We start from the raw sequence: 23,235 nt of genomic DNA, 5'->3' as shown, positions 1-23,235 counted from the left end.
TCTGGGTGCAGGTTTGTGTCCCTCCTTTTGTGGACCGGGATGGAAAGGCAGAGCAAGTGACCTTCTGAAGGTATCATAGGAATTCTTTAATGGAGAAGGACATTCTTGATGTGTTAGAGTCATTTTTTTAACCCCAAGCCCATCTGCTGTCAGCAAAAGACTCTTTAGACTTGTTACACGTTTCAGGTTCTCCCAAATTCCCTTGAACTAGTTGGAGTGGGCAAGATGGGACATGCTGTACTTTGTGAAAACCCCAGATTTTGCCAAGTGTGGAGATGGCAGTCCTCCCACACTGCTCCAAGTTGTACTTCCTGTCCCTGATAAACCTGATGACATGGATGTCAAGAGAGCCAGCTGGATGAGGAAATATTTATTCCTTTATTTGGCATGGTTATTAGTTTATATATATTTATTTGGAACATTTTTGCTCTGCATGGTCACATCTCTGCATTAATGGATTAGCAGGAATAATCTTAGGAATAGCAAGTAGCTCCATCAGTTGTGCTTTGCAGGAAAGGGAAGGACTAGGCAGTATCTTTGGATTAGTTCCCTTTTCCTCTGTAGATCAGTTTTATTTTGGTACAAGTCTCACTAAGTATGTGAGTAGGTGTCTGTCTCTCTTAGAAGTGGATGATAGGAACTCTCTATTGCAAGAGAGGTTTTTATGCTGGAAATAATGGTTTGGGTGTAATTCTTGTGATCCAGATGTTCAGAGATCATCTAAGAATCCTGAGGGGATAGAGGAGAATGTTACCAGGACATCAAACAGCCAGTTTCCTCTGCTTTTCTAGTTAAATAAGAATAGTTGCTTGACAATTACTCTTTTTTTGACAGCTGGAAAAAATGTATCAACTTTTTGCTTGAAAAGCAAAAGATAAATCACTTGGGAACTTCCTTTTCTGCTAGAAAAGAAAGGCAGGTGGGGGTGGACACATCTAGGAAAACTATTACAGGAGAGGGGTTTGTTTGTTTTCAACAGGAATAAAATCCACCTTCTGCTGAGTTCCAGTGCCTGTCTTAAGACAGAATCATTGAGTAGTGACAAGAAGCTGTTTCCAGCTCTGCTGTCAAGGGATTATTGCAGGTAGACAAAAGCCAGGAAGCACAGAATCAATGGCACAGAGATAGAATAAGGTACCCAGATGCTGAGTTTTGGAGCCTTAGAGATAACCCCAGAGGAAATCTCAGTCTGTAACCTTATCTCAGGTATTCTCACAGAAATATCATGAAATCTATTATTTTTTCAATTAAAACAGCTCAAATTCGAGACAATAAGTTATTCTGAAGGACATCTGATACACATTCAATAGATGGAGGATTGTGTAGAGAAATTACCTGGCAAATATCAATCGAGAATGAACAAGTGTCAAGAGCTTCCTGCTTGTGTTGAATTATAATGTGTAGCACCTAATGCCATGGGAGCTTGTGCCAGGCTGAGCTTCAGAGGGAAAGGACATGCCAAATAAATGTCACTAGGGAAGAGGATGCTCATGGGCTAACTAAGAACTGAGGAAAACAGGGAGCTGAAATCTATCCAACATGTAATTTTCGTCACAACTAAAGCATCTTGTATGTAGGAGGTAAAAAAAACAAACCACAAACTCTTCTTTATTCTGGACACCTGTTTGATGATGTGTTTCCAGGTCAGCAGAGATTGTTGTCAGGAGAAATGAAAAAGATATTTCACTCTCCGTGCATACCCAGCTCCTGTGATGTTCTGAGAGTCTAACAAAACAAAATTTCCATCCAACTTAGTATATACATCACAGCTGGGGCTTTTGACCTTTTTATTTCAGCCTTTGTCTTTGCCAGAAGGTATTGGAATGTGTTTTGTGGCATAGGCGTGGGATAGGAAGCTCTGTACTGGAAGCCTGTAGGTGAAAGCCATGAACTCTGGTCGTATTGTCCAAACTTTTGTGCCTGTATCACTTGTTTTCTAGAGCAGGGACAGAAGTTCCTTTCCATCCTGCAGGTTTTTGCAAGGTATGGGAATTGTGTGTGAGATACAATCTGTCCCTCAGGGCTCAACCCACTCAGTCTGCAGAGGAGCCCAATTACACTCCTACTCTAAGGAGCCTGTCACACCCGTCACACCCTCCCCGCCCGCTTTCTTCCTTTTCTGCTGGCCTGCTCTCCTCTCCTGTCAGTTCAACCTCATCAGTATTCCCTGTGGAAGCTCTCCTGGGTGTGGTTAGCCCAACACTCACTCAGAAACCCTGCTCTTCCACGGGTAAGGTGTGGGAGAAACCTTGCTCTCCTGTGCTGCGAAAGCCATGCCTCATTCACAGGTATTTTTCCTTCTTCATGGAAAGGAGCTGTGCTCTTGGGTCTGGTCTGAAATCCACCAAATTCTGCCAGGGAATTCGTTGCCCAAACTCTTCTCAGTGAGGCACATCTTGCCCTTCACCTCTGCCCAGAATTTCCACCCAGGTTTCACCACCGTCGTGGAGGTGTCTGCAGGGTGTATTGCATTCACTCAGATATTTGTCATAGACTCAGGAGCAGAGTCCTCCTGCTCTTTGCAGCCAATGTTCTGGGGGAGTATCATGGTAACTGGTCACTAGTCTGTTGGCCAGTGCCAGCAGAGCTGTTAAGTCTAGTTTAGAGACAGAGCTGTGTGGCACAACACTATGTAGGATCAGATACTCATACTCTGCTCTCATTCCTGGCTCCAGTACTCCAGAAGAAAGGCCCAGGATAGGAGAGTCTTTGAGCTACATCCCATTCAGTGTTATTGTGGTCAGTAGCTAGGATTTGAATGGAGGTAGAATTGTCTGGAAAAATCAATATGAGCCACTGAGCAGTGATCTGAGATGCCTTAGGAGAGAGGCTGTGGTTTGTATGTGCAGACACACCTTTCCTGTGACTTCTGTGCTGAACATTGTTGCCATGTTAGAGTTAAGTGAGGCATGACTTATCCTGGTCGGGGTAGTATCAGAAAAACCAAATGAAAAGTCTTTCTTAAAAGGGTACATGCAGAGTTTCCCCTTTCCCATATGACTGAGAAAGCAGGCAAGGCAGCTGTGTGTGATGGGTCTGTTCTGGCAAGCACATGGCAGGCAGTGCCTGTCCCCCCCGTCCTTGTCACCCATGTGAGTCTCTGCCCCTCCGGCTGTTGCAGCAGTGTGCTGGTAGATGAGTTCAGGGTGCTCTTACCCTGTGGTTCTGTGTAAATAAAGACTTAAACCACTTTTAGCTCTGACAGTTCCCTGCCTCAATCCCAGTCAAATGCGGAAGCCCTTATACTAATTTTGTTCCATGGATAACAGAGAAAGACCCTGAGCTGGGTTAGTTCTCAATGTGAGTGATCACTGTGGCTACCAGGACACATGTGAGGGCAGGTAATGTGGAGCAAGGTGGGCCACAGCACTGCCCTTCCTCTGAGATCCCATTTTGGAGCTGAGAAAGCTCAGAAAATATGCTGCACTTTATACAGGAATTTGCCTCGTAGTTGGAGGGACCCGAACTCATCTATTTTCCCAGTAGAGTGGAAAAATTAATAGGTTCCCATGCTAATTACAGAGAGTTGGGATGGTGGCTCAGCTGCTGGGGCCACTCCATTCATTTGGATAAGTCATGGGTGTTTATGCAAGGCATAACCCACCCCAAGAGTTCAGCCTACCCTGTATGCAGACAAGCACACTCCAGACTTCCAGCTCTCCTTCACCACTCGCCTGTGGTAGAGCAGCCTCACTCTTTGTTTTCCATTACATTGCTTCATTTTCCTCCTCTGCTTTTCTGTCAGTTTTCTCCCCTTTTCTAGACACTCCTACATCAGGTTTTTGCCTGTGCTCATCTGCAGTCATTAGCAAAATAGTCCCATCAGGTCTCCTTACATAGACAAGCAGTGCCCAGCCATACAGTTTGCTGCATTTTGTCCAAGCCTCTACTTAGTGTGGAGACCCATTACCTAAACAGACACTGTGATTTTATAATGCCTCCCTTTCCATAAATCTCCACACCTCCATTTTTTTCCACAGGCTCTTTGCCTTGTGGGGTGTGACTTAGGGATGTTCAGAGCTGGAGCTGGGAACTCCGGAGTAACCACTGTGTTTTTTCCATCCCCACTGAATTACAGCAGGACCTTGGGGCAGTCACTTAATTCTAATGGACTTCTTGAAGCATCTCAATCCAGATGCTGGGCTCTGAAGAGGCAGAAGTATTTTTCCAAAGGTGCTGAGCAGTTTGGCTTGAACTGAAGTCAGCAGTTGTTAATGTCTGTGTTTCTGGAAAGGAATCTAAACCTGGACTCTGGAGGCACTCAGCATTGAAAGATGTTGTTTGGGTAAACACAGCTTTTGTGCAGGATGTTTTTTCAAGAGTCTAGATATGGATTTAAGCTTTTAGGTCCCAGCTTCTTGCTGGGAAATGTTCTGACTCTCTTCTCAGATCCTGTTTGTGCAATGCCCTGCTGCTCATACAGACAAGAGCAAGTTGGCTGCCTTACAACACCAGATTAGCCTTGGCTGCATTAAATATTGCTTAAAAAAAGCCCTGTAGGAAAAGGCCTTGTGTAGGATTCCTGATCTCCCCTGCTGTGCTTGTGCTTCAGGCAGTGGAGCATCCTTCCACACCCTCTGGTGTCCCCCCTCCTCAGCTCTGCCCCTCAGTGCACACATCAGCTCTGGCATTTCCCCACCTTGACCTGAATTTGCAATACCTTTTAGAAGGTTCCACCTCCCTCCTTTGTTCTTTGCCTTTAGTTCAGGGGTGCCTTCTCCTCCCTTTACACCTGCTGCTTCTTCCTCTCCTTTGTGATTTTTATTCTCTCTGGTCCTTATGATCTCCCTCATCAGTACATGAACCAAATGCAATTGGATCCAAGTGCTGATTTTTAATTCATTAAATAAGGGGGTGGAAGCTGAAGGTCTGTGGGCGAGCAAAACTAGCTTGCCTAGTCTTAATAAGCATGGAAGTAGATGCTGTCTGCTCTGGGCTGGTCCTATTTGCAGAGCCTGAAGTGCTTGAGGGCAGAATTAGGCAATGGAATGAAGTGCTTCCTCTGTTGAGGCCACCAAAGGAGGAGGTAGTCTTGCTGTGAGTTTGCTGCTTTGATCACACTGTCGTAGGCAGACAGCTGAGGACATGATGTTACTGAGACATTGGAGACAACAAGGATGCTGTTGCTGTAAAGATGAAAAGTGCAACGTTGTGACTCTCACCCAGCCCTACTGGATGTCTGGAGGGGTTGAGTGCAGTTATCTGGGGTCCTGCTGTGCTTTCATGTAAAAAAACCCAGGAGTTGGGAAAGCAGGTTATGGTGAATTGAGTGTTGGCCTGTTCTGCATTGTCTCAAGTGAAGGGATGAGAGGAAACGGCCTTAAGTTGTGTCAGGGGAGGTTCATGTTAGATATTAGAAAAAAAATGTTAACTGAGTGGTCAGGCATTGGAATAAGTTACCCAGGGAGGTGGTGGAATCACTGTCACTGACAAGGTAAGTACTGAGGCTGTTGAGTGTCTTGCAGTCTGGGGATAAGCTCAGGGAATCTCTTCTTTCAGGGCTGCTCAACAGGTGAAATTATGAAGGTAAATGGCATTTCTGCTGGATGACCAAAAATAGGGTGAACAGAATCACCTGGTAGCTCCAGAATGGCTTTAAAAATGGGGTCTGTGATATGGAATGGAGCAGTGTAGGGGCAGTGCCATGGGGAGTGCAATCCAAAACCATTAGCTCTGATCCAGCACAGCTCTTAAATATGTGTTTAATCTGCAGTGTGAGTAATCCCATTAAAATCAACAGGGCTGATCACTGCTGTGCTGTGTTTGGACCCATTGAATGAGGTTTGGGCTGTACTGCCAGGAACTGTGACACTTACTGTCCTCTCCCCAGTTTTTACAAGTATGGGATTGCTGTGGGCACTGATCTTGGAGATGTGAAAAACGTAAAGTCTCAGCTGGTGTTTGTGCCCTGGTGTTGCCCCCAATAAAGTCCTCATTCCCAGGTAACTAGGAACATGCAAGTCCCTTTTTCCAGCTTCAAGGTCAGATGTGAGTTTGAGTGCATGGATGTCACAGAAACACAAGAGCTGTGGCAATTAAATAGTCTCTTTTAATAGGTAAGGGATAGGCCAGCTGGCTGTTTGAACCATTCTCCGTGTGTGTAAAAAATATCCTGCTTCAAAATTAATCTTATTTCATAGATTTGATGATTTGGTTTAGTTTTTTGGAGAGAGATCAAAAATCCTAGCATTATCATAAAGCTTTTCCAAAATAATAGGCACTTATTGATAAATAGATGTCAACAAAGCTGGAAATGGGCAGTTCTGTGGCTGAAGAGAAACAGTATCGTCGTGTCGTGAAAGAGGCAAGTTTGTCTTTTTGATTGTTTAAAAAGGCATAGGAATAAAGTAATGCTGTGTGACAATGGGAAAGACTAGAAAGGAAGGGAGAAGGTTGTGTGTACAAAAATATATCTTAAACATTAGAAAGCTGGGAGGATGTCCCCATAGCAGGAAATATTTTCATTAGATGTTTTTGGGATTTGTTAGATAAATGCGGATCACAGCTGATAAACAGTTGGTTTGGGTTTTTTTGCTGCTCTGGGTTAGACCCCCACTCCTCAGGGGTGATAGAGAGAGTGTGTGGGAACACATAGCACAGTGTGTTCCCTCCACTACAAAAATGCTGAAAGGTTTAAGGTTTCTTCAGCCAGAAGCTGAAGGGGTTGAATTCAAGTGATCATGTTGAGTAGCTGCTGACAGATCTGTTGTTGCGAATTTGTCTAATTCTTTTTAAATTAACATGTACCTTTCTCCTCTTACCCTGTGGCAGTGAGTTCCATAACATTTTGATATTTGTTAAAAAAGGTATTTTCAGTCCCTTTTGCCTGATACCTCATGATCTCAAAATGTTTCTCTGTCCCTATCTTGCAAGGGATGATCGTTCTCTCACCCTTTTCATCACTGATCATGCTTTTATTTCTTCATCAACCACTTCATCAAACCCTTCTTTTTCTTAGCTGAAAAGTCCCAGTTATTACATCTCCTTGTATGATTTGGCAATGATTGAATTAATTTTCAATTAAACACAATACTTTCTAATGAAGCCATTTGCTCATTAATGCCTCTAATTTTGAGTTGAGATTTGTATGGATTTTTTATGAACTATGGAAGGAATATGAAAGAACTTAGAGCATAAGGTATGTGCAGTGTCAGAGTATGTGAATTCTGAAGCCTAGGGAGTTTTTTCATGCCCAAGGAGTGGTGGTGACACAACACTAAACTATGGGTGGATACTGAACAGAAAACCTCAGCTGGGGGCTGCGTGTTTGTAGTGCTGTGCCTGCAATCCACTGAAATGCCCAGTTCTGTTTGGATCAGCAAATGCTTGGGCTCAGCTCATGCAAATTCCTGAAACATCAGTGTGCTGAGAGCAGGAAAATCAATGTGGCAACGTGAAACATGGTCCATTCAGATTTAAGCATTTTGGCCCATTTCAATTAATCTCGGAGATCAGAGTGCAGTAGTCATTTCCATCCTTCTTGTGTGACATTTATTGCTACCCTGACATTTTTCATTGTTGTTATACCAAGCGCCTTTACCTGGAGAAAACAAAATTGCTCGTGTTGAAGGGAAGTGTGCTGGAATTTACAGCATTCAGGAAGGGAGGAGAAATTAATTTGCTTCGTTTTACTCTGAATGAGAGCAAATGGGGAAATGCCAGGATTTCCAGGGGCATGCATATATTAAGGGTTTCTTCTGTTTATTATTACTGCTCTGCATGCCTTATTTCTTTCCAGCTCTTGGAGATGGGACTGGCCTGGTTAGATGCTACTGAACAGGGAGAACCAGCCAGCCCATGCAGCCCTGAGCCCTTGGCCTTGTCTGCCCTTTGGGATGCCTGTCTTTGCTTCAGTTTTGGGGCCTTTCTTTCAGTGGGAATAGAAAATCAAAGCTCTCAGTCAGAGGGGACAGCAGAAGGCTCTATGTTTGAGATTCTGCTGCTGGCAGACCCAGAAGTCAGGCTTTACTGGCAGGATACAGATCTGGACTTGAATTTTGGTTGCAGACAAGTCAATTTGACCAGAAATGTGACCTCTCAGCTCAACATGGGGCTTCAGTGAGTGCAGTGATCTCTCCCTCTTGACTCATAGGCAGTGCAGTGGAACCCTCCAAACTGTAGTTTTAGGAAATTAGTAGGTTTAGAACTAAAGGCGTTGGGGAGAGTGAGAAAAATTGTCACTAGTCATCCAAAGACTGTCCTTTAAAACGTGCAGAGTGTTTACAACTTTGCTTCTGTAACGTCCCATGACCGGTGCTTATGCTGAGTACTGATGTCACTGGTGTGGTGGAGAAATGTCACCAAGGCAGGGACAGGTTGTTATGTACACCTGTCTCCTGGAGCACTGGAGGGAGTCAGGAGCAATCTGCATCCCAGGCCATCCTTGCAGTGGTTACAGGGCCAACAATGAACCTCGATGTGTGGGCAGGACAGCCCGTGTGGCTCCCTGGAGTCACGTCTCCTCACCACGAGCACGGGGAGATGGAGAGTGGGAGGATGGAGCAGGGAGCACATTAATCTTCTTGACTCATCTTCTTCTCATCAGTAAATTCTTTCATTTGCAGGATGAAAGGGAGTTACAGGAAAGAGCTCTGAGGTTATGCCTTGTTTGTCTAGGGCTTGGACTCCCAAATCAGGCACGTTTCCTGCCATGGTGCCTTATGCTCTGGCCCTGCTCTGATCTCAGGCACATGGGCCAGAGGCAGCACAGGCAGAAGCTGAACTTCCCATGGCTGCACTTCTCAGCTTGTGTTAAACTAAGCTGTTGGCCTCTGTGGCCCCTGAAGGACATGATCTTCAAGGCAGTGTGAACAGAGGGGCTTGGTGGTTCTGGTGGTGGTGAGGTTGACAGCTTGTTATCTGGGAGTGATAGACCTGTCACCAGCCTGGCCACCCTATTCCTGCCTCGATCAGTGCATAAAGAAGGCAGTGTGCGTGGTGTGGGTCCTTCAGCAGTGGCTGCCCTGTGAGGAAGGAAGGGTGGGATCTATCTCCCAGTGGTACGTGTCTGTGGAAGGGATGCTGCATCCAAACTGGGTCTGTAAACTCTCTTTGGAGTCAGTGGAGGTCTCATCAGTGCAGGCAGCAGAGCCAACACAGCCATTCATTTCATCCTGCTGGGTGAGCCTGTGTGCTGTTTGTGTGCTTGATATGGAGCACGGTTGGATACTCAGGGCTGAGAACCAGAACAGGTCTGACTTACACCAAATGGAAATCTGGCACAGGCATTTCAGATTTTTCTGTGAAAAACTTCCTTAATTCTCTAACTGCTGTCCAAGCCCAGAAGACTCTTCCAGAAGAGTTCTCTGGCATTGCCACTGTCTTTGTGCCAAGAGCATGGTGGGGTTACCCTGGTTCAGGCCTGCAGTGACTCAGGGGTGGATCAGGCCCTGTGGCTGGATCCAGCTGCCAGCAAACTGCTCAGCATCTGCTGCAGGTTGGCAGAGCCTCACTGGGTACCTCAGTTGCAGGGACTAATGATGTCTTCAGAGATGTTGTGCCCCCACCACAAGCAGCAGCTCTTCCAAACTTCAGGCCACAAATTCCTGACCCTCTATATTCCAGGCTGCTGTTTCAAAAAGACAAGAAAGAGCTGATATCATCACTGTGTTCTTACACTGAGCACCTCGCTTGTGATTGCGCAGCTGATTGTTTAATTGCCCACCTCGTTCAAAGTGTGCCACTTTTCAATCCAGTTTTAGCATTTGTTATTGCTACTTGTACCTCAAGGAAGTGTCTTCCTCTGCTCTGGATTCATCAGGACCTCTTATATAATCATCCCTGTAAACAGCTTGCATGGCTCTGGAGAAGACCAAGCTCCCAGCCCCATCCCTGTGTCCCTACTCTGCTGTTCCCCAGGAGTTACACAGCTTCGGCTGCTCCAGGTCTGCTAAGAGACATGAGCTTAGTTCTGGCCCTGGTTGTTGTTGGGGCATATGAAAGGTGCAGCTGCTTCCCTCCCACCTCCTACTTGTCTTACATCATCGTGGGCACACTCTCCATCCTGAACCTCGTGGCTTCCCACATCTTTGAAGCTTCATTTTGGTTGGGACACTGATAAAGTGAGGTCTGTGGTGTGCATTTTTGGACTGGTGTGCGAGTCAGTTCCCTGCATGGAATGAGGGTGTGGGAGATCAGAAGGAAGATGAGAGAAAACTGCCCGTGTGTGCAAAATGCCATTCTGCAGGGTTGTAATTGGTGATCCCAAGGGCAAACATCACAGACACAGCAGGGATCTTCACACAAGGATGCTCCCAGATTAAAGTGTCCTACTCTAAAGTTTCCCTCATGGGCAGCAGATTAATTATACTTCAAAACCTTCAGAGTGGTAGATGCTTGGTCCTGTGGCCCCAACACCAGAAGGTCTGCCTGTAGGGATAAGAGAAATCTTTTACTCTCCTTGGTATTCTGTGATTATGGGGAGCTGGTTCAGCCTGGGATGTAACTCCTGAGCTGGCTTGAGGGGTACAGTGAGTGCTGGGGAGCTTCCCAGCCAGGTACCCTTCTCCTCTGGCTGGGGATCTATGTCCTCTAATTTTCTAGGCCGGCTCTCTGCTGATGTGTACAAGAAAATCACGACACCATCCAAGTGGGTACTTTACCTCTCAGTTCTCAACAGTCATCTATGCCAGTTACTGTCTTGCCAAAGTAGTGGGAACTCCTGTGCTAAACCCGTGCCTTTGCATTTTGCCCCCAAAAATGCAGTGCACACTCATGGGCTGTGATCAGCTGCACTGAGGGAAGCTCAGGGAAGCCCAGTCTTCATCAAGGAGATCGGCAGCCGTGGACTCCACCTAGCACTGCCTTCCCTGTGGGAACATCTGGGGTTTGCCCAGTGCGATCACGAATAAATTTAGTACAAATACATGTGCTGCATGTGTCCTTGTTGGAGGGGTGAGAGGTAAAACCGTGCTTGGGTGAGAGTCACAGGTCATCTTTGAAGTCTAAAGAGCAAGTAATCAATTACCACAGGCCTGCCTGCAGGCCTTCAGTAAATCTGGCTGCTTTCCAGGGCAGAAATAATAGCAATGTCCTTTGCCAGGTAATTTTCCAAATGATTATTTTAAATAATATGTTGCTGTGATCCAGCAAAAGAGTTTGGAGATTTATTAGGGCGTTTGTCACTGTGGGGAAAAGCAGGCGGTGAACTCTGTGGGTTGGCAGTGAGCAGCACGGGGCAAGAGGCACATCAAATACTCAAGTCTCTCATTGCTCAGGTCCACTCTGGGTTTGGAGAAACAGGAGACAGGGACATACATCTCGTCCCTGAGCACTGGCTGCCAGCATCCCAGCATCCCAGGTGGTGCAGATGGTGCTGGAGCTGCTCTGAGGCAGGAGGAGACACAGGGGGATGGTGGTGATAGATTGCTCCTCTCCCTTCCCAGGGCAGGTCTGAATAAAAGGCAAGGGAGGTTTGTTGGGCCTGGATCCATTACTCCTTCCTGTGGTGAAGGCCAAGACAGAGCCTTGTTTTAACAACCTGGCTTGGAAATGAAGATTGTGGCATTGCATAGAAACTGTTCCAATCAAGCCCTGGAGAACAGGCTCTTGTGGGTGCTTCAGGTTACTCTGACCATCTGCCTGCTTCTATTTTATTTTATTCTTTAAAAGCAGAATTAGGATATCTTAAACCTAGGTTGTTTTTTTTTTTTTAATTTCTTACCTGTTTCTTGGATTTTGAAGTGGAGGTGGGAAATACTGCAATTGCTTCAGGACTAACATATGTCTTATAAATAAATAGTTTGACTCTTTTCCTATTAACTGTGACCCAGAGCAAGTGGGTCTAGTGTAAGGTGTCCCTGCTCATGGCAAGGGGTTTGGAACAAGGTAATCTTTAGGGTTTCTTCCAACACAAACCATTTTATGATTCTGTGATTAAATAGCTTATGATGGCTTTGTCAGTGTTGTGAACGCACTTCTAGTGGGATTTGGCAGATGGGACTGCCAAGGTGGAGTGAAAGAGCCTCAGTGAAGCTGAGAATCTGTCCTGTGATTTAGGAAGGGGAAATAGCACATCCTGATAGAAACATATGGCAAAAAAATGCATGTCCACATCATAATAATGGCATTTTCTTTCTCCTTCCTCCAGGTTATCTTGCACCCCGAAACCTTCCTAGTGCAGGCTTCTTCCCATTCTTGCAAACCGTGCTGTGTGATTCAGATGCCAGGTGTAAAGGCACACCATACACACCAGAAGATTTGCTGCCAAGACTTAGTGACATCTCATCTCTCAGACTGTAAGGGAATCTGAATATTTCTGGGTGTTAGAAGCTGTAAAGCAAGACTTGCTTTGAGGTGGAGGGAGCAACCATGCGTGTCTGTGTGTGCAAGTTTGTCCACAACAGATGTACCTCAAATACCTGTTATAACAGATATCTGACACTTAGAAATGAGAATATGAGCTGCAGCATGGACACTTCAAAACTGTTCATAGTAGGGACAGCTCTCAGTAATGTGTCCATCGATTCACACTTGATACTTGAAGAGAATTTTACTCCTTGAGAAAAATGCTTCTGCTCACCCAGATCAGAGCAAAGCAACTTTTGTGCATGACTGCGGGTCAGGTCAGTGGGTAAGACTGATCTGCCACCCTAGTGATTGGTTCAGGACACTTTGGCTGGAAGTGGCAAATGTTCCCCAACAGCTCTAGTCTGAGATATATTTGTTCTGGAGTGACTGCTCTTCCAGCAGATCCTCCAGGTGCCAGTAAGAATGGGTGTCCTCTCTGCAGGCCATCAAATGTGTTGGGAAACAGATGAAAATGAAGACACAATTTTTGCCCACAATGTACGTTTGCAGTGTGGAGCTGGCTGGGCATGTTTTGTTGGAACATCATTTTGCTGAAATTGAAATGTTCAGCGGAAGCATTTCAATCTATTGATGTTCCGCTTGAAGCCAAGTGGCATTTGCTTTGAGCCTTGCCAGCCAGGGTTGTTTCTACATCTTGGCTGCCTGGTTCTGACACACCCCTGGGGAGCATGCCACCACTTTGAGGCCTGGCTGGTTCATGGAGAGCTGAAAATCTGGGCATCTCACAGCGTCCCTGGTTGCTCATCTTTGCTTTCTGGTGAGAGGCTGCTCTGTAGTGGCTATGTCAGAGCCTCAAAATCCCCCTTGACCAGAGCTTGGGAACCTGAAGAGCTAAGGTGGGCCCCATGCCTTCCCAGAGAGGCCACCAGGCAAGATGGGGGATCCTGGGGTTGGTGAGTCCTCCTTAGAGTAGAGGGGCCATCGTTTTCCAGACCAAGTCAGTGGTCAGGATCTCTCTTTGGGTAGAAGGATGACTAAGGATGTGGCGACTGAAGTTACACAAGGTGAATCCTAATCAAATTCAAGGTCGTGCAGCAGAAGAAAAGGGGGAAGGCAAAGCCACACTGAGACTGGATGCCTGAATTCACAGCTCTTCTTCCCTCAGTGTCATTGTTTTTCCCTGGGCATGCTAAACAATGGTTAATTTGGGGTATTGAAATGAAGAAATGGGAGCTTCCAGAGCCAAAGCTGGAGGTCTTCCATGGGTTTCAATAGCTACAAATCCTCCTTGCTTTCTGTTTTTGGTTTTTGAAAAGCTGTTTAGGAAATAACTGGTTTTCCGTGCCAACTGAAAATCAAAGGATTTGGCCAAACTATAGATTAAGTCAGATGAGTCATTAATAAACATCTTGACCACTGTTGATGCTCAAAGTTGGCTGTGTGCAGTATCACTGCAGCCATGTGGCCACAGCCACCCTTGGGAGGTCACGTCAGCCTTAGAAATATATTGTATTCTACAAGGAACAACACCAGCTGTTAAGTAGCCACAGCAAAACCGGTGGATACAGCAGTCTAAAACCTTGGGAAAAGGTCACCTGGGAAAGGGAAAGCTCCAGATGAATAGGTGCAGCTCTGCCTCGGGAGCAGAATCACCTTGGGTGAGTTTGTCACAAAGGCAAAGTGTTTCAGCTGTGGCCCTTCACTGTCTGGATATATTATTGTGTAATATTCTAGAGTTTGTAATATTCAGCTAATCCAGGCTGTTTTTCTCCTCTCCCATTGTGCAACTCACTGAAGCTCTTATTAAACTTGCCCTAAAACTGTTTTGTACCAGTGGTCAGCAGAGATGATGGGCAAGGTTCTTGTCTTTGATTCTGTTCCTTAGAGCCGTTTACCAAGGTGTGCAAGACATGGTTGCTTGAGGTTTCCCTTGCTAAAATGGAACTAAGTCCAAAAGCCAAACTCAACATCGATTTCTTCCACCCTTTCTTTACTCCTGTAGTGAAATGTTTGGGAAGGATGAATTAAGATCCCATTGTCTGGAAGGATTTCTTGGTAAGGGCATGCAGCTTATAGTGCAATGGAGTTCTGCACTTTTGCTTCCCCAAAATACATGCCAGGCCTCTAGAAGGAACCAGGCTTCTGCACAACGCAGATTTCACCACACCTGCCATGAAATCCAGCTACAGACACATTCTGAGGCAATGCAGTAAAGTGTAAGCTTAATTATAAGAAACTGTGAGTTGTGACAGCTGGCTTTTTTTCTTTCTTTTGTTCTTTCTTTCCCCAGTAAGAGGAGGAGCTCATCCAGTGTATCCAAGGACAACCATCCATCAGCATGGAGTGCAGAGGTTCCTAAAAGCAGGAACGCTTCGCTGGGTAGGTTATTCACTGCTCCACAAGGTTCTGCTCTTTGAAGACTGACCTTTTGAAGCTCTCTGGACAGAGATGCAATTCTTACAGCACTGCTAAAATGATTTATGTGTTCTACACAGGCACATGACTGTGGCCATGACGTTAGTGCAAATTCTTGGGAATAAGTGCAAGTAACTGTCTGTAGAAAAGACTTTTGGAACTTGGCCAAGAAACCAGGATTAAATGGTTGCACTTCACAGGAGCAATACAAGATCACAGATTGATTGGACATTAATTAAAGACCTGGCTATTTATGAAATATTACCCTTTTACTGCCCACAAATTCGCCATAAACAGCTTATGATTTTTTTCAAATGTGTTTTTATTCACAGTTATCCAGCAAATAAGTTGTCTTCTGTGCCACAGTGCATATTTATTGTTGGTGATGTTCTCCTCTGATGTGATTCTCTTTCCTGAAGGAACTTTCAGACTGAAATTTTCCATAAAATCGTTACAATTATTATTTATGGATGGTAATGGCTAGTACAGTCCACAAGCCATCGTGATGGATAGTCCTTTCTCCAGGGAGCTCACGATGAAATGAATGATTACAGATTTGCATTTGCTTCTTCTGCTCCAGCCCTTCACTGTTCCAATTAGCATTCCTGCCAATGCCCGCACTCTGTGGTGCACAGACAGAAAAAGGCAGAATGCAGAAGGGACCAAACACAGAGGCATGGGGGAAAAAGCAAATCAGTGAACAGTTCTGGGAACTATTGACTCATGGTGGTGGTCAAGGAGGAACTCAGCTATACCTCTTATTAAAAAAAAAAAATAAATAAAAATCATAGGTCAGGCCCCATGTAACACGTTACAGAAGGAAACAAGGTCATCCAGGATTTAATCACATCAGAAAAAAAACCCTTAAACACTAATAGGGTGCCATTGGCTGTACCTTTGAGAACACATTAACAATGCAGAGGTGCCCAAAGCTGCAGACGGCTGAACTGTGTCCTGGTTTGACGTAGCAAAGAGGTTAAAAGACATTAAGTAAAATACAGCGTTTCAAACTGTTGTTGCAGCATTTGAGGATTTGGGATCTCATGGAGAAAAAACCTTTGGGAATATTTCATCACCATCCAACTTGACTTCCAGCATCAACACGTTCAACAAAATCCTCAGTTTTGGGAAGGTGAGTTTGTATTTGCATAATAGCTGAGTGTGAACCTTTATGTATCATTGTGTTTAAAGAATTAGAAGCTCAAAGTACCAACATAGAGCTTTTATTACTTCTGGATCTCCCCTATTATGTGAGTGTGCTTTATTTTGGGAAGGTAGTGATTGTGGGTGGACTTTTAAGCTTTGTGGTAAGTTTATTATCCTCTAAGCAGAAGCCAGGTAAACCATACACCTTTGGGACATAATGCCATGAAATACCAAATATGGACACACACAATACCCTGACATATTTTGTTCATAACTTGTCTGAGTTAAGGTGTTTAGAGTGTGGAGTTTTTTCAGGGGAAATTAAAGATACCATGTCACAGGCTTTTCCCTTCAATTATGAGTTCTTTCAGTGGCATCAGAGGAACTGTGTGTTCATTCTGTAGGTATAAGTTATATATAGGAACAACTACTTTGTAAGGGAAACTTGGTACAACGTAATGGACGCTGCTATGCATATGTTCTTGTGTTAAGGCATACAAACACACACATTTCTCTTTATACCACATGAGGAGTTTGAGGGACTTTAGTGACACTGTTCAGCTGCTGGAACCCTGTCTGTGTGTAAGTGCTTGTAATGACAATGCTTTTCAGATGGCACTACTATCCCTTAAAAAAAGTCTCCCCACTGCATTTAAAACCATCCCAAATAGAATGTTTCTTTACAGCTGCCTTGAACATTTTGCCTTTCTCTCAGAGCCAGACCCAACATTCAACTGCAGCCACTCTCAAAGTCCTGCTGTGTGAGGTCTTGTCGCGGTATGTGGCACGTCCCGGTGTCACTGGAGAGAGGATGGCGGCCAACATCCACCACACCTTCTGCTTCACTGACTCGTCACTTTTGGAGTCGTTTGCCCAGGAGTTCAGGAGTCAGCTCTCTCAGGTGAGTGCCTGGGACCTGTCCTGGTGATGCAGCTGGGAGCTGTGGTGCTTCATGCATACTGTGCAGTGTTTGGGAGCTAGAACAGGGTCCCTCCTGGCTAGGAGCTCATCTCTGTACCAGAGTGCACGCAGTGCATGATGAGACTGAGCTAATTCTTGGGGATAGGATTAGCCCAAAGACCTCCAAGTTGAGTACACAGCTCGGAAAGCCAAGGATCATCCACCCGCTGAGGGTTATCACCATGCCTGGACCTTGTTTCTCCTCTTCATTTGCCCTGCTGCACTGACAGGTAGATAGAACAGCCTGAGGATGAGGTGTAAATAAGAATATTTAAAGCTAGGGAGGGCAATAAATTTAATTGTGTATTACCTCAGCTGTATAACTTCATCCAGTAACTCCTGCATCTGATCCAACAATCCATGATTGAAGCAGTACTTGTCTTTGGGAAAGCAATATAATTAAAGCAAATGAATCCTGTAAAGGTAATGCCTTCTTTCTTTTTTTTTTTTTTTTCCCCAAGGTAAGGATTGATATTAATTTTTCTTGAATTCCTAGTCTTTAGGCTCTTTAGGACATTGTGAATTGTAAGGCTTGTCTGAAAGAGAATTTATTGTACAATCTGGAGTGTGAAGGTAAAGCACAGTCACTCTCTCAGTTATTGCCTGTCACTAGAGTCCTTTGGATGTATTGTTTGTAGACTTGTATGCAAGTGCAGTGCAAGCTGAAAAACATAAAAGGACCCACCAACAGCAAGGGGTTCTTGTTCTTAAATAATTTCTTGCATTGTTATTTGTTAAGGTGCAGCACAACCCACAGTACCAGGAGACATTTGTCAGTGAAATGGTCTCGTTTCTGACACTCATCTCCCAAGTGCAGAATGACACCTCCCTGTGGCATCTCCTTTTGCTGGCCCCAGATGTGTTGCAGGACAACATGCAACTGCGAGACATAATTGGTTTCCTTCAGAATCCAAGCAGGTAAAATAGAGAAAATGCCAGGAGAGGCACTGAAAGTTGGTGGGTTTATGTATTGGCCTCTAAGGACATCACCTCTCATCTTGAAAAGAGGGTATTAGTTTAAAAGCATGATTTGTTTGGGAAATGATGTGGCTCCACACTAATGCATCTCTGTGGACTGTGAACAGTGTGCTGATTCTCAATGACTCTTGTGTCCCTTTTTAAATAGAAGCTGAAATGAAAACTCTGAGTTTTCTTCCAGCCTGCTTAGAGGCACTGTCATGCCCTTGTGCAGAGAGAAAAGCTGGTGAGCCTCAGCCACTGCCTGTGGCTGAAGAAAAGCCCTCCTGGCTGGACAAGGAAAGCAGCTGGCTGCTTCTTTCCAGAAAAGCATGGAACCAAATTCAAGTCGCTTTGGAACACCTCAAGCTCTTGTAGGGGAGGCGTAATTTTGGTTTTTAAAATGGATTTCCTGATTTACTGCTGGTTTAATCTTTCCAAACTGGTCCCAAGAAAGCAGAGAAGAGAGGGAGCCTGGTTTTTTAGCATATAGGGCTTTGAGTTTGTCTGACTTCAAGAAGAAAGTGCCTGTTATGTACTTGCTCAATGGTTATATGAAAAAAAGACCTGACTTAACTGCAGGAATGAACTGTGATTAAATATTTGATGCAGGACAATAAAAACTCTTCTAAAATGGTCTTAGCCTTGAAATCCCTATCCTGATCTGTAGTTGGGCTAACCTCTCACTGATCTGTGGAAGACGAGTTACTCAAGAGATTAGGGGACTCTGTTCCAAATCATCTGCTGGATACGTGACTGACCTTGCTATAAAATATTCTGAATAGTCCAGTTGTTACAGCACATGGAGGACAGCAAGAAACTGAGTGTCTTCAGGCAGCTTTTTGGTTTTATCTTGCGTACATGAACAGCTGGGTAAAGATGCCAAAAGAGGTTGTAGAAGCTTTGCCACTTCGATTACACCCAGGCTTAGAGGGACTCACTTTTCATGACTGGTGTGTTGCCAAGGCACTTAAAACCCTGCACATTTAATATCTAGGTAATTTGCCATGCTGCATTGTGAGACCTATTTGTAAGTTGTAATGTCCTTATCCTTAAAGGAGTCAGTAGCAGTGTGGCAAGAATTTTAATTTTATTCAGAAATGTTTTGTTCATGCTGCTGTTTCAGTCACAGGATTATTGCATTTGCCTTTACTGGGTTGCAGAATGAAGCCTGAGAACCAGCCCCGTTTGAGTGCCCAAGGAGAATTAATATTTACTGTGCTGCTCTGCTTTGCTCTACAGCTGCAGAGCTGGGCAAAGTTATCATAGGCATGACAAAGAGATACATAGAATTTCATCACCAGAACTGTGCAGTGCTTTTATACCTGGCATCTGGCACTGTTAGTGTGTGAGTAAAGAGTTATTGCAAAGAGATTGCACAAATAGTGTTTTTAATAATGCTTACAAAAGCACATCTCAGCGAGCCTGGCCATGTCTCTTACTCAGGCAGTACTGACCTCCTCTAAAGATGTGCTGTACAGGGAATTTTTTTGCTGTATGGAGATGAAGGTATAGAAGAAAGGAACTTTTGCTCATTGTGGCATCTGTATTAACCACATGATAAACGCCACCACCGTGAAACAGTAACTTCCAAGTCATGAATTCTATACAAAGTTTAGGAGCAAATTTTATTATCTACAAAAACCTGTTTTGCAGACTGAATTCACAAGTGCTCCTGTTTGTTGCTTTAAGATAGTTTTTCAGCTAAGTATGTAAGCTGAACTTTTTTTCTGAATACAAATTCTGCAAAAGGCCTGCAAGACTAAAATAAAAGGGCAACAACAACACTTCTTTCCATGTTTGCTGCCTTCTGATCTACGTGACGTGCCTCTGCTTTTGGCAAGCCTGTGCCTGCCTCCTCCTCAGCTCTGCCGTTGCTCAACTAAATATGTCATTTATAACTGAGTTTCTTCCCCTCTAAGACTCTCACTAACAAGCACGTTTGCAGAACAAAAATGATGAGCACCAAGTTCACGAAACCTGCATGGAGATGTTATGTTAAATGAGGAGAAAAGAGATCCCTGGTGCTCTGTTCTCACCAGCAGTCTGTTCCCAACGATCAGGATGTATTTATTCATGGCACTGAAATCAGCTCAGCCAGGTTCTCTGTGTATCACCTGCAGAACTTGAGGCAGGCGAGAGATTGTGCATTTCACGGTGACCCTACGCCTGCAGTGAAGAGCTGCTCACTGTGCAGGAGAAGCAAAAGGGACTAATAATCACTGTGAAGTTTTCAGTTACCCACACACCTGAACAGACAGTCCCTTAAATGACTTCCTCTGTGACACAATGTGCCTGATTATCAGCTTGTTCTTTCCTAAGACTGAAAAATATTCCCTGCTTCCCTGGCAGCCTGGCTGTTTAAGTACAGAAGAGGAAAGAAGGAGAATTGGCAATGGTAGTAGTTATTTGTGATTGCTTCTTCCTTCCACAGATGTTGTCCCCTGGGAATCCTTGCTCTCCCTCGAGCCTTGTCTACTTGTTTCTTGGTGTCTTTTAGGAGGAAATTCCCCCACAGCAGTGAATCACCTGGCTGGCACATCACCTGGGTGTTTTCTGAGACCTGCTGGGAGGATTTAAGTGGTCTATAGATTTTACATAACTCTCTAAATAAGTACCCCTAATGAGTGCCACACATATGTTTGTGCTAATACACTTCTCTGGCTTTCCCATCAAAGCCCTTGGTATTTGTATTTTGTGCACGATCAAACAAATAATTAGAAGTAGGGGCAATGTCTGTCAGACATTTTAAGAGTGATAGGCTGTACTCCAGCTGTTTCCTATTTGAACACTTGTTTTATTTCTTCTCATAAACCTGTAACTACAATTTATTTTCCTGGGTTTTTTCCCCTTTAGTGTTGTGCTGGCAGCTCAGAATGTCTCTGCATCGCTTTTGACTGATGATAGATCCAAAACTGTTCAGAATGGGGTTACAGATCTTCCATATTCAGTGAACTGCTTGGAGCAAGGTAAGGCTCCTCCACAGTCATATCTCTGCTGAAAACCTGTGGTGCTGAGGAGAAGCAAACTGCAGGCTAATAAGTAACCACACAGATTGCACACTGTTCAGGGCTCAGCACACTGGAGTCTTCTTTCAGCTTTTTGCAAGTGTGAATAAAATACCTCATTTCAAACAGGGAAGTAAAAAAGCTTGGTTTTGTCAGGAGACAATGAATTAACATGAGTTTGCAGTCTCAGCAGAAGCAGAGAGCTGTAGTTTTTTACTTTGATTTTCTTTTTTGAGGTGTGATGTCAAACTCTGCCTCTAGCTATGGATTCTGTCAAAATCACCTCTGTATAGAGGCAGGGGCTGGGGCTGGGCTGCACAACAAGCTGTTGACATCCAGATTAGCCATTGCTCTAAATCCCTGTCACTTAGAGCAGAGGCAGTCCTGGACATCTCCCTCTAGCTGAGGGTGTGTGAGCAGGCAAGGGAAAGGTCCAGCATCTAAATGCTACAAGAGACAGATCAGGAAATACTGTCCATTCTCTACTTGTTTCATGGAGATTGTGGAAGTTGAGATGGGTAAGAAGAAAGATTAATGGAGTGCAAGTAGGGAAAACATGGAGATGGGGTTAGTGAGAGGGCTGGACACATGGGGATATCAAGATGAGTGTAAATGGCTGTGGGGGACATAAATGATGCTGCAGACAAAGCTTATGTGTGAGGAGTTTAAAAGCATCCCTAAATGAAGGGAAAGAAACCGTACTTGGCCACCTTATCCTGCATTACTGATAGCAAAGTGCTCCTAAAGCAGGAGGAGAGCTCTGTTAGCACCCACATCACAGGGGCGTGGAATTGTTCCTGAGATGGGAAATCATTTCTGTGATGCCAGGTAGCACCTTCACTTCCTTCAGAGAGCCAGGAAGAGTTGCATCCCAAAAGAGCACTCAAATTTCTAACCCAGATATTGTGTCTTGTGGTAGGAGCCTAATTTCACATGTGCATGTTATCCTTGACAGATTTGCTGTATAGCTCTTTCCAGGTTCCAGAATTATGTGGTCTTTACTAATATACTCTTTACATTTTTGTTGTAGATAAAGAAAAAAGTTTGGTGACCAGATACATTTGTAATTCCTTTGTTAACTGGAAAGACAAGCAGACTTTAGTGTCTGAATTGGAGGAAGTTCTAAGGTAAGACATTAGCTAAAGGGATATTACTAACAGTGTAATTCAAATCTATGATCTTTGCTCTAAATCATCTTACATTTCCACTTGCATTGATTTCATATTCACTAAAACACTTCTTTGTTCCCCTCCAGAAAAATAAAGTCACCAGAGATTGGTAGAAAGGACTCCAAGAGGTCCATTAATTCAGATGATTTAGAAGCCATACAAAAGCATCTACATCGTTTAAAAGGCTTTGAGGAAAAAATGAATAGAAGTGAATTAAAAACCTTAAATCTATTCAGAAATTTGAAGAATGAAACATTACAGAAATTGTATGCATTTCTTGAACTGGGAATGAATCCACATCATGATTATAAATTAAAGGAACCATATAATAAGGAAATAATTGATGAAATCTATAACTTCACGTCATTGCAATTACTGAGTGACTTTAACGGGACTTCCATCTTTGATATAATGACCCAGTGGAAAGAAATTCAGAGCGCTTTAAAATTAGCTACAATTATTTGGAATCCAGATTTGTTAAACAATTCTAATTTTAGTACATTACAAACTAAGGATGCTCTCAAAATGTTGCTCTCCACAAGCATGCCATCACTTCTAGAAGACTTCAGAGACCGTTTAAACGGAATGCAAGAAATACCATCTTTGTTTTTGGATGATCTGCTGAAGCCTGTGTCCTACAAGAACTTTCCAGAGCAGCTCCAAGCTCTGCAGAGGATGTTTTTTGTAATGACAGGCACGAACGTGGGTTATCAGTACCTACTGCTGCCTGTGTTTGAGGTGATGCGGGAAGTGGAGCGCTCCGTGGGGGAAGCCTGGTGGGATGAGCTGAATGTCTACTGGCGCCTCGGGGAGAAACTGAGGTCGATGAAGTGGAACAACACAGGCATCATCGCCTACGGGCAGTTCTTAGAGGTATTAAAGAGCCATTTACAAAAGCTGAATAATAATTCAAGTGGTGTCTTCAGTGAACAGTTGGATCAGCTGTCAGAATTTATAACAGCCGTGTTTAAAGAGTTTGGGGAAAGCTCTGGAGTAGCCAATATCTCACTAGTCACCCAAGCCATCCAAAAGACCTTGTACATATTAAAAGACTTACAGCTGAATTATAATGTCACTAAATTAAAATCTATAGATCTTTTCTTTAATTTTGACAATAAAACCTTCAAGAGCTTGTCTGAACTTCTGAGGACAGGAATGAAAATCCTTCATTATACAAGGGACAGTGAAGCTTCCAGGGCAGAAATAATTAACCCTGTCTATAACTTAACACGTCTTCTACTGCAGGAGTCCAGCCAGTCTTCCCTACAGCCTAATACTTCCCTGGAGGCAAAAATTTGGGAGTTCTTGCATTCAGCCTTGAGTCCTTTCCT

At 44.2% G+C, this 23,235-nt stretch overlaps 1 protein-coding gene across 1 annotated transcript in view; it reads left to right on the top strand.

Moving 5' to 3' along the window:
- ABCA12 (ATP binding cassette subfamily A member 12) overlaps positions 1-23,235 on the top strand; it is an 83,157-nt gene that overhangs the window by 5,475 nt on the left and 54,447 nt on the right. Inside the window, exons 3-10 of the mRNA XM_027636456.1 lie at positions 12,089-12,236; positions 14,540-14,628; positions 15,687-15,796; positions 16,526-16,711; positions 17,510-17,688; positions 20,584-20,696; positions 21,766-21,862; positions 21,991-23,205. Coding sequence (XP_027492257.1) covers positions 12,089-12,236; positions 14,540-14,628; positions 15,687-15,796; positions 16,526-16,711; positions 17,510-17,688; positions 20,584-20,696; positions 21,766-21,862; positions 21,991-23,205 — 2,137 coding nt within the window. The remainder of the gene's footprint in view (positions 1-12,088; positions 12,237-14,539; positions 14,629-15,686; positions 15,797-16,525; positions 16,712-17,509; positions 17,689-20,583; positions 20,697-21,765; positions 21,863-21,990; positions 23,206-23,235) is intronic.

The sequence above is a fragment of the Corapipo altera genome, unplaced genomic scaffold (genome assembly GCF_003945725.1).
Source record: "Corapipo altera isolate COAL_440 unplaced genomic scaffold, ASM394572v1 45, whole genome shotgun sequence".
In the NCBI taxonomy this organism is placed as follows: Eukaryota; Metazoa; Chordata; class Aves; order Passeriformes; family Pipridae; genus Corapipo; species Corapipo altera.
This window is presented reverse-complemented; position numbering and strand designations above follow the sequence as displayed.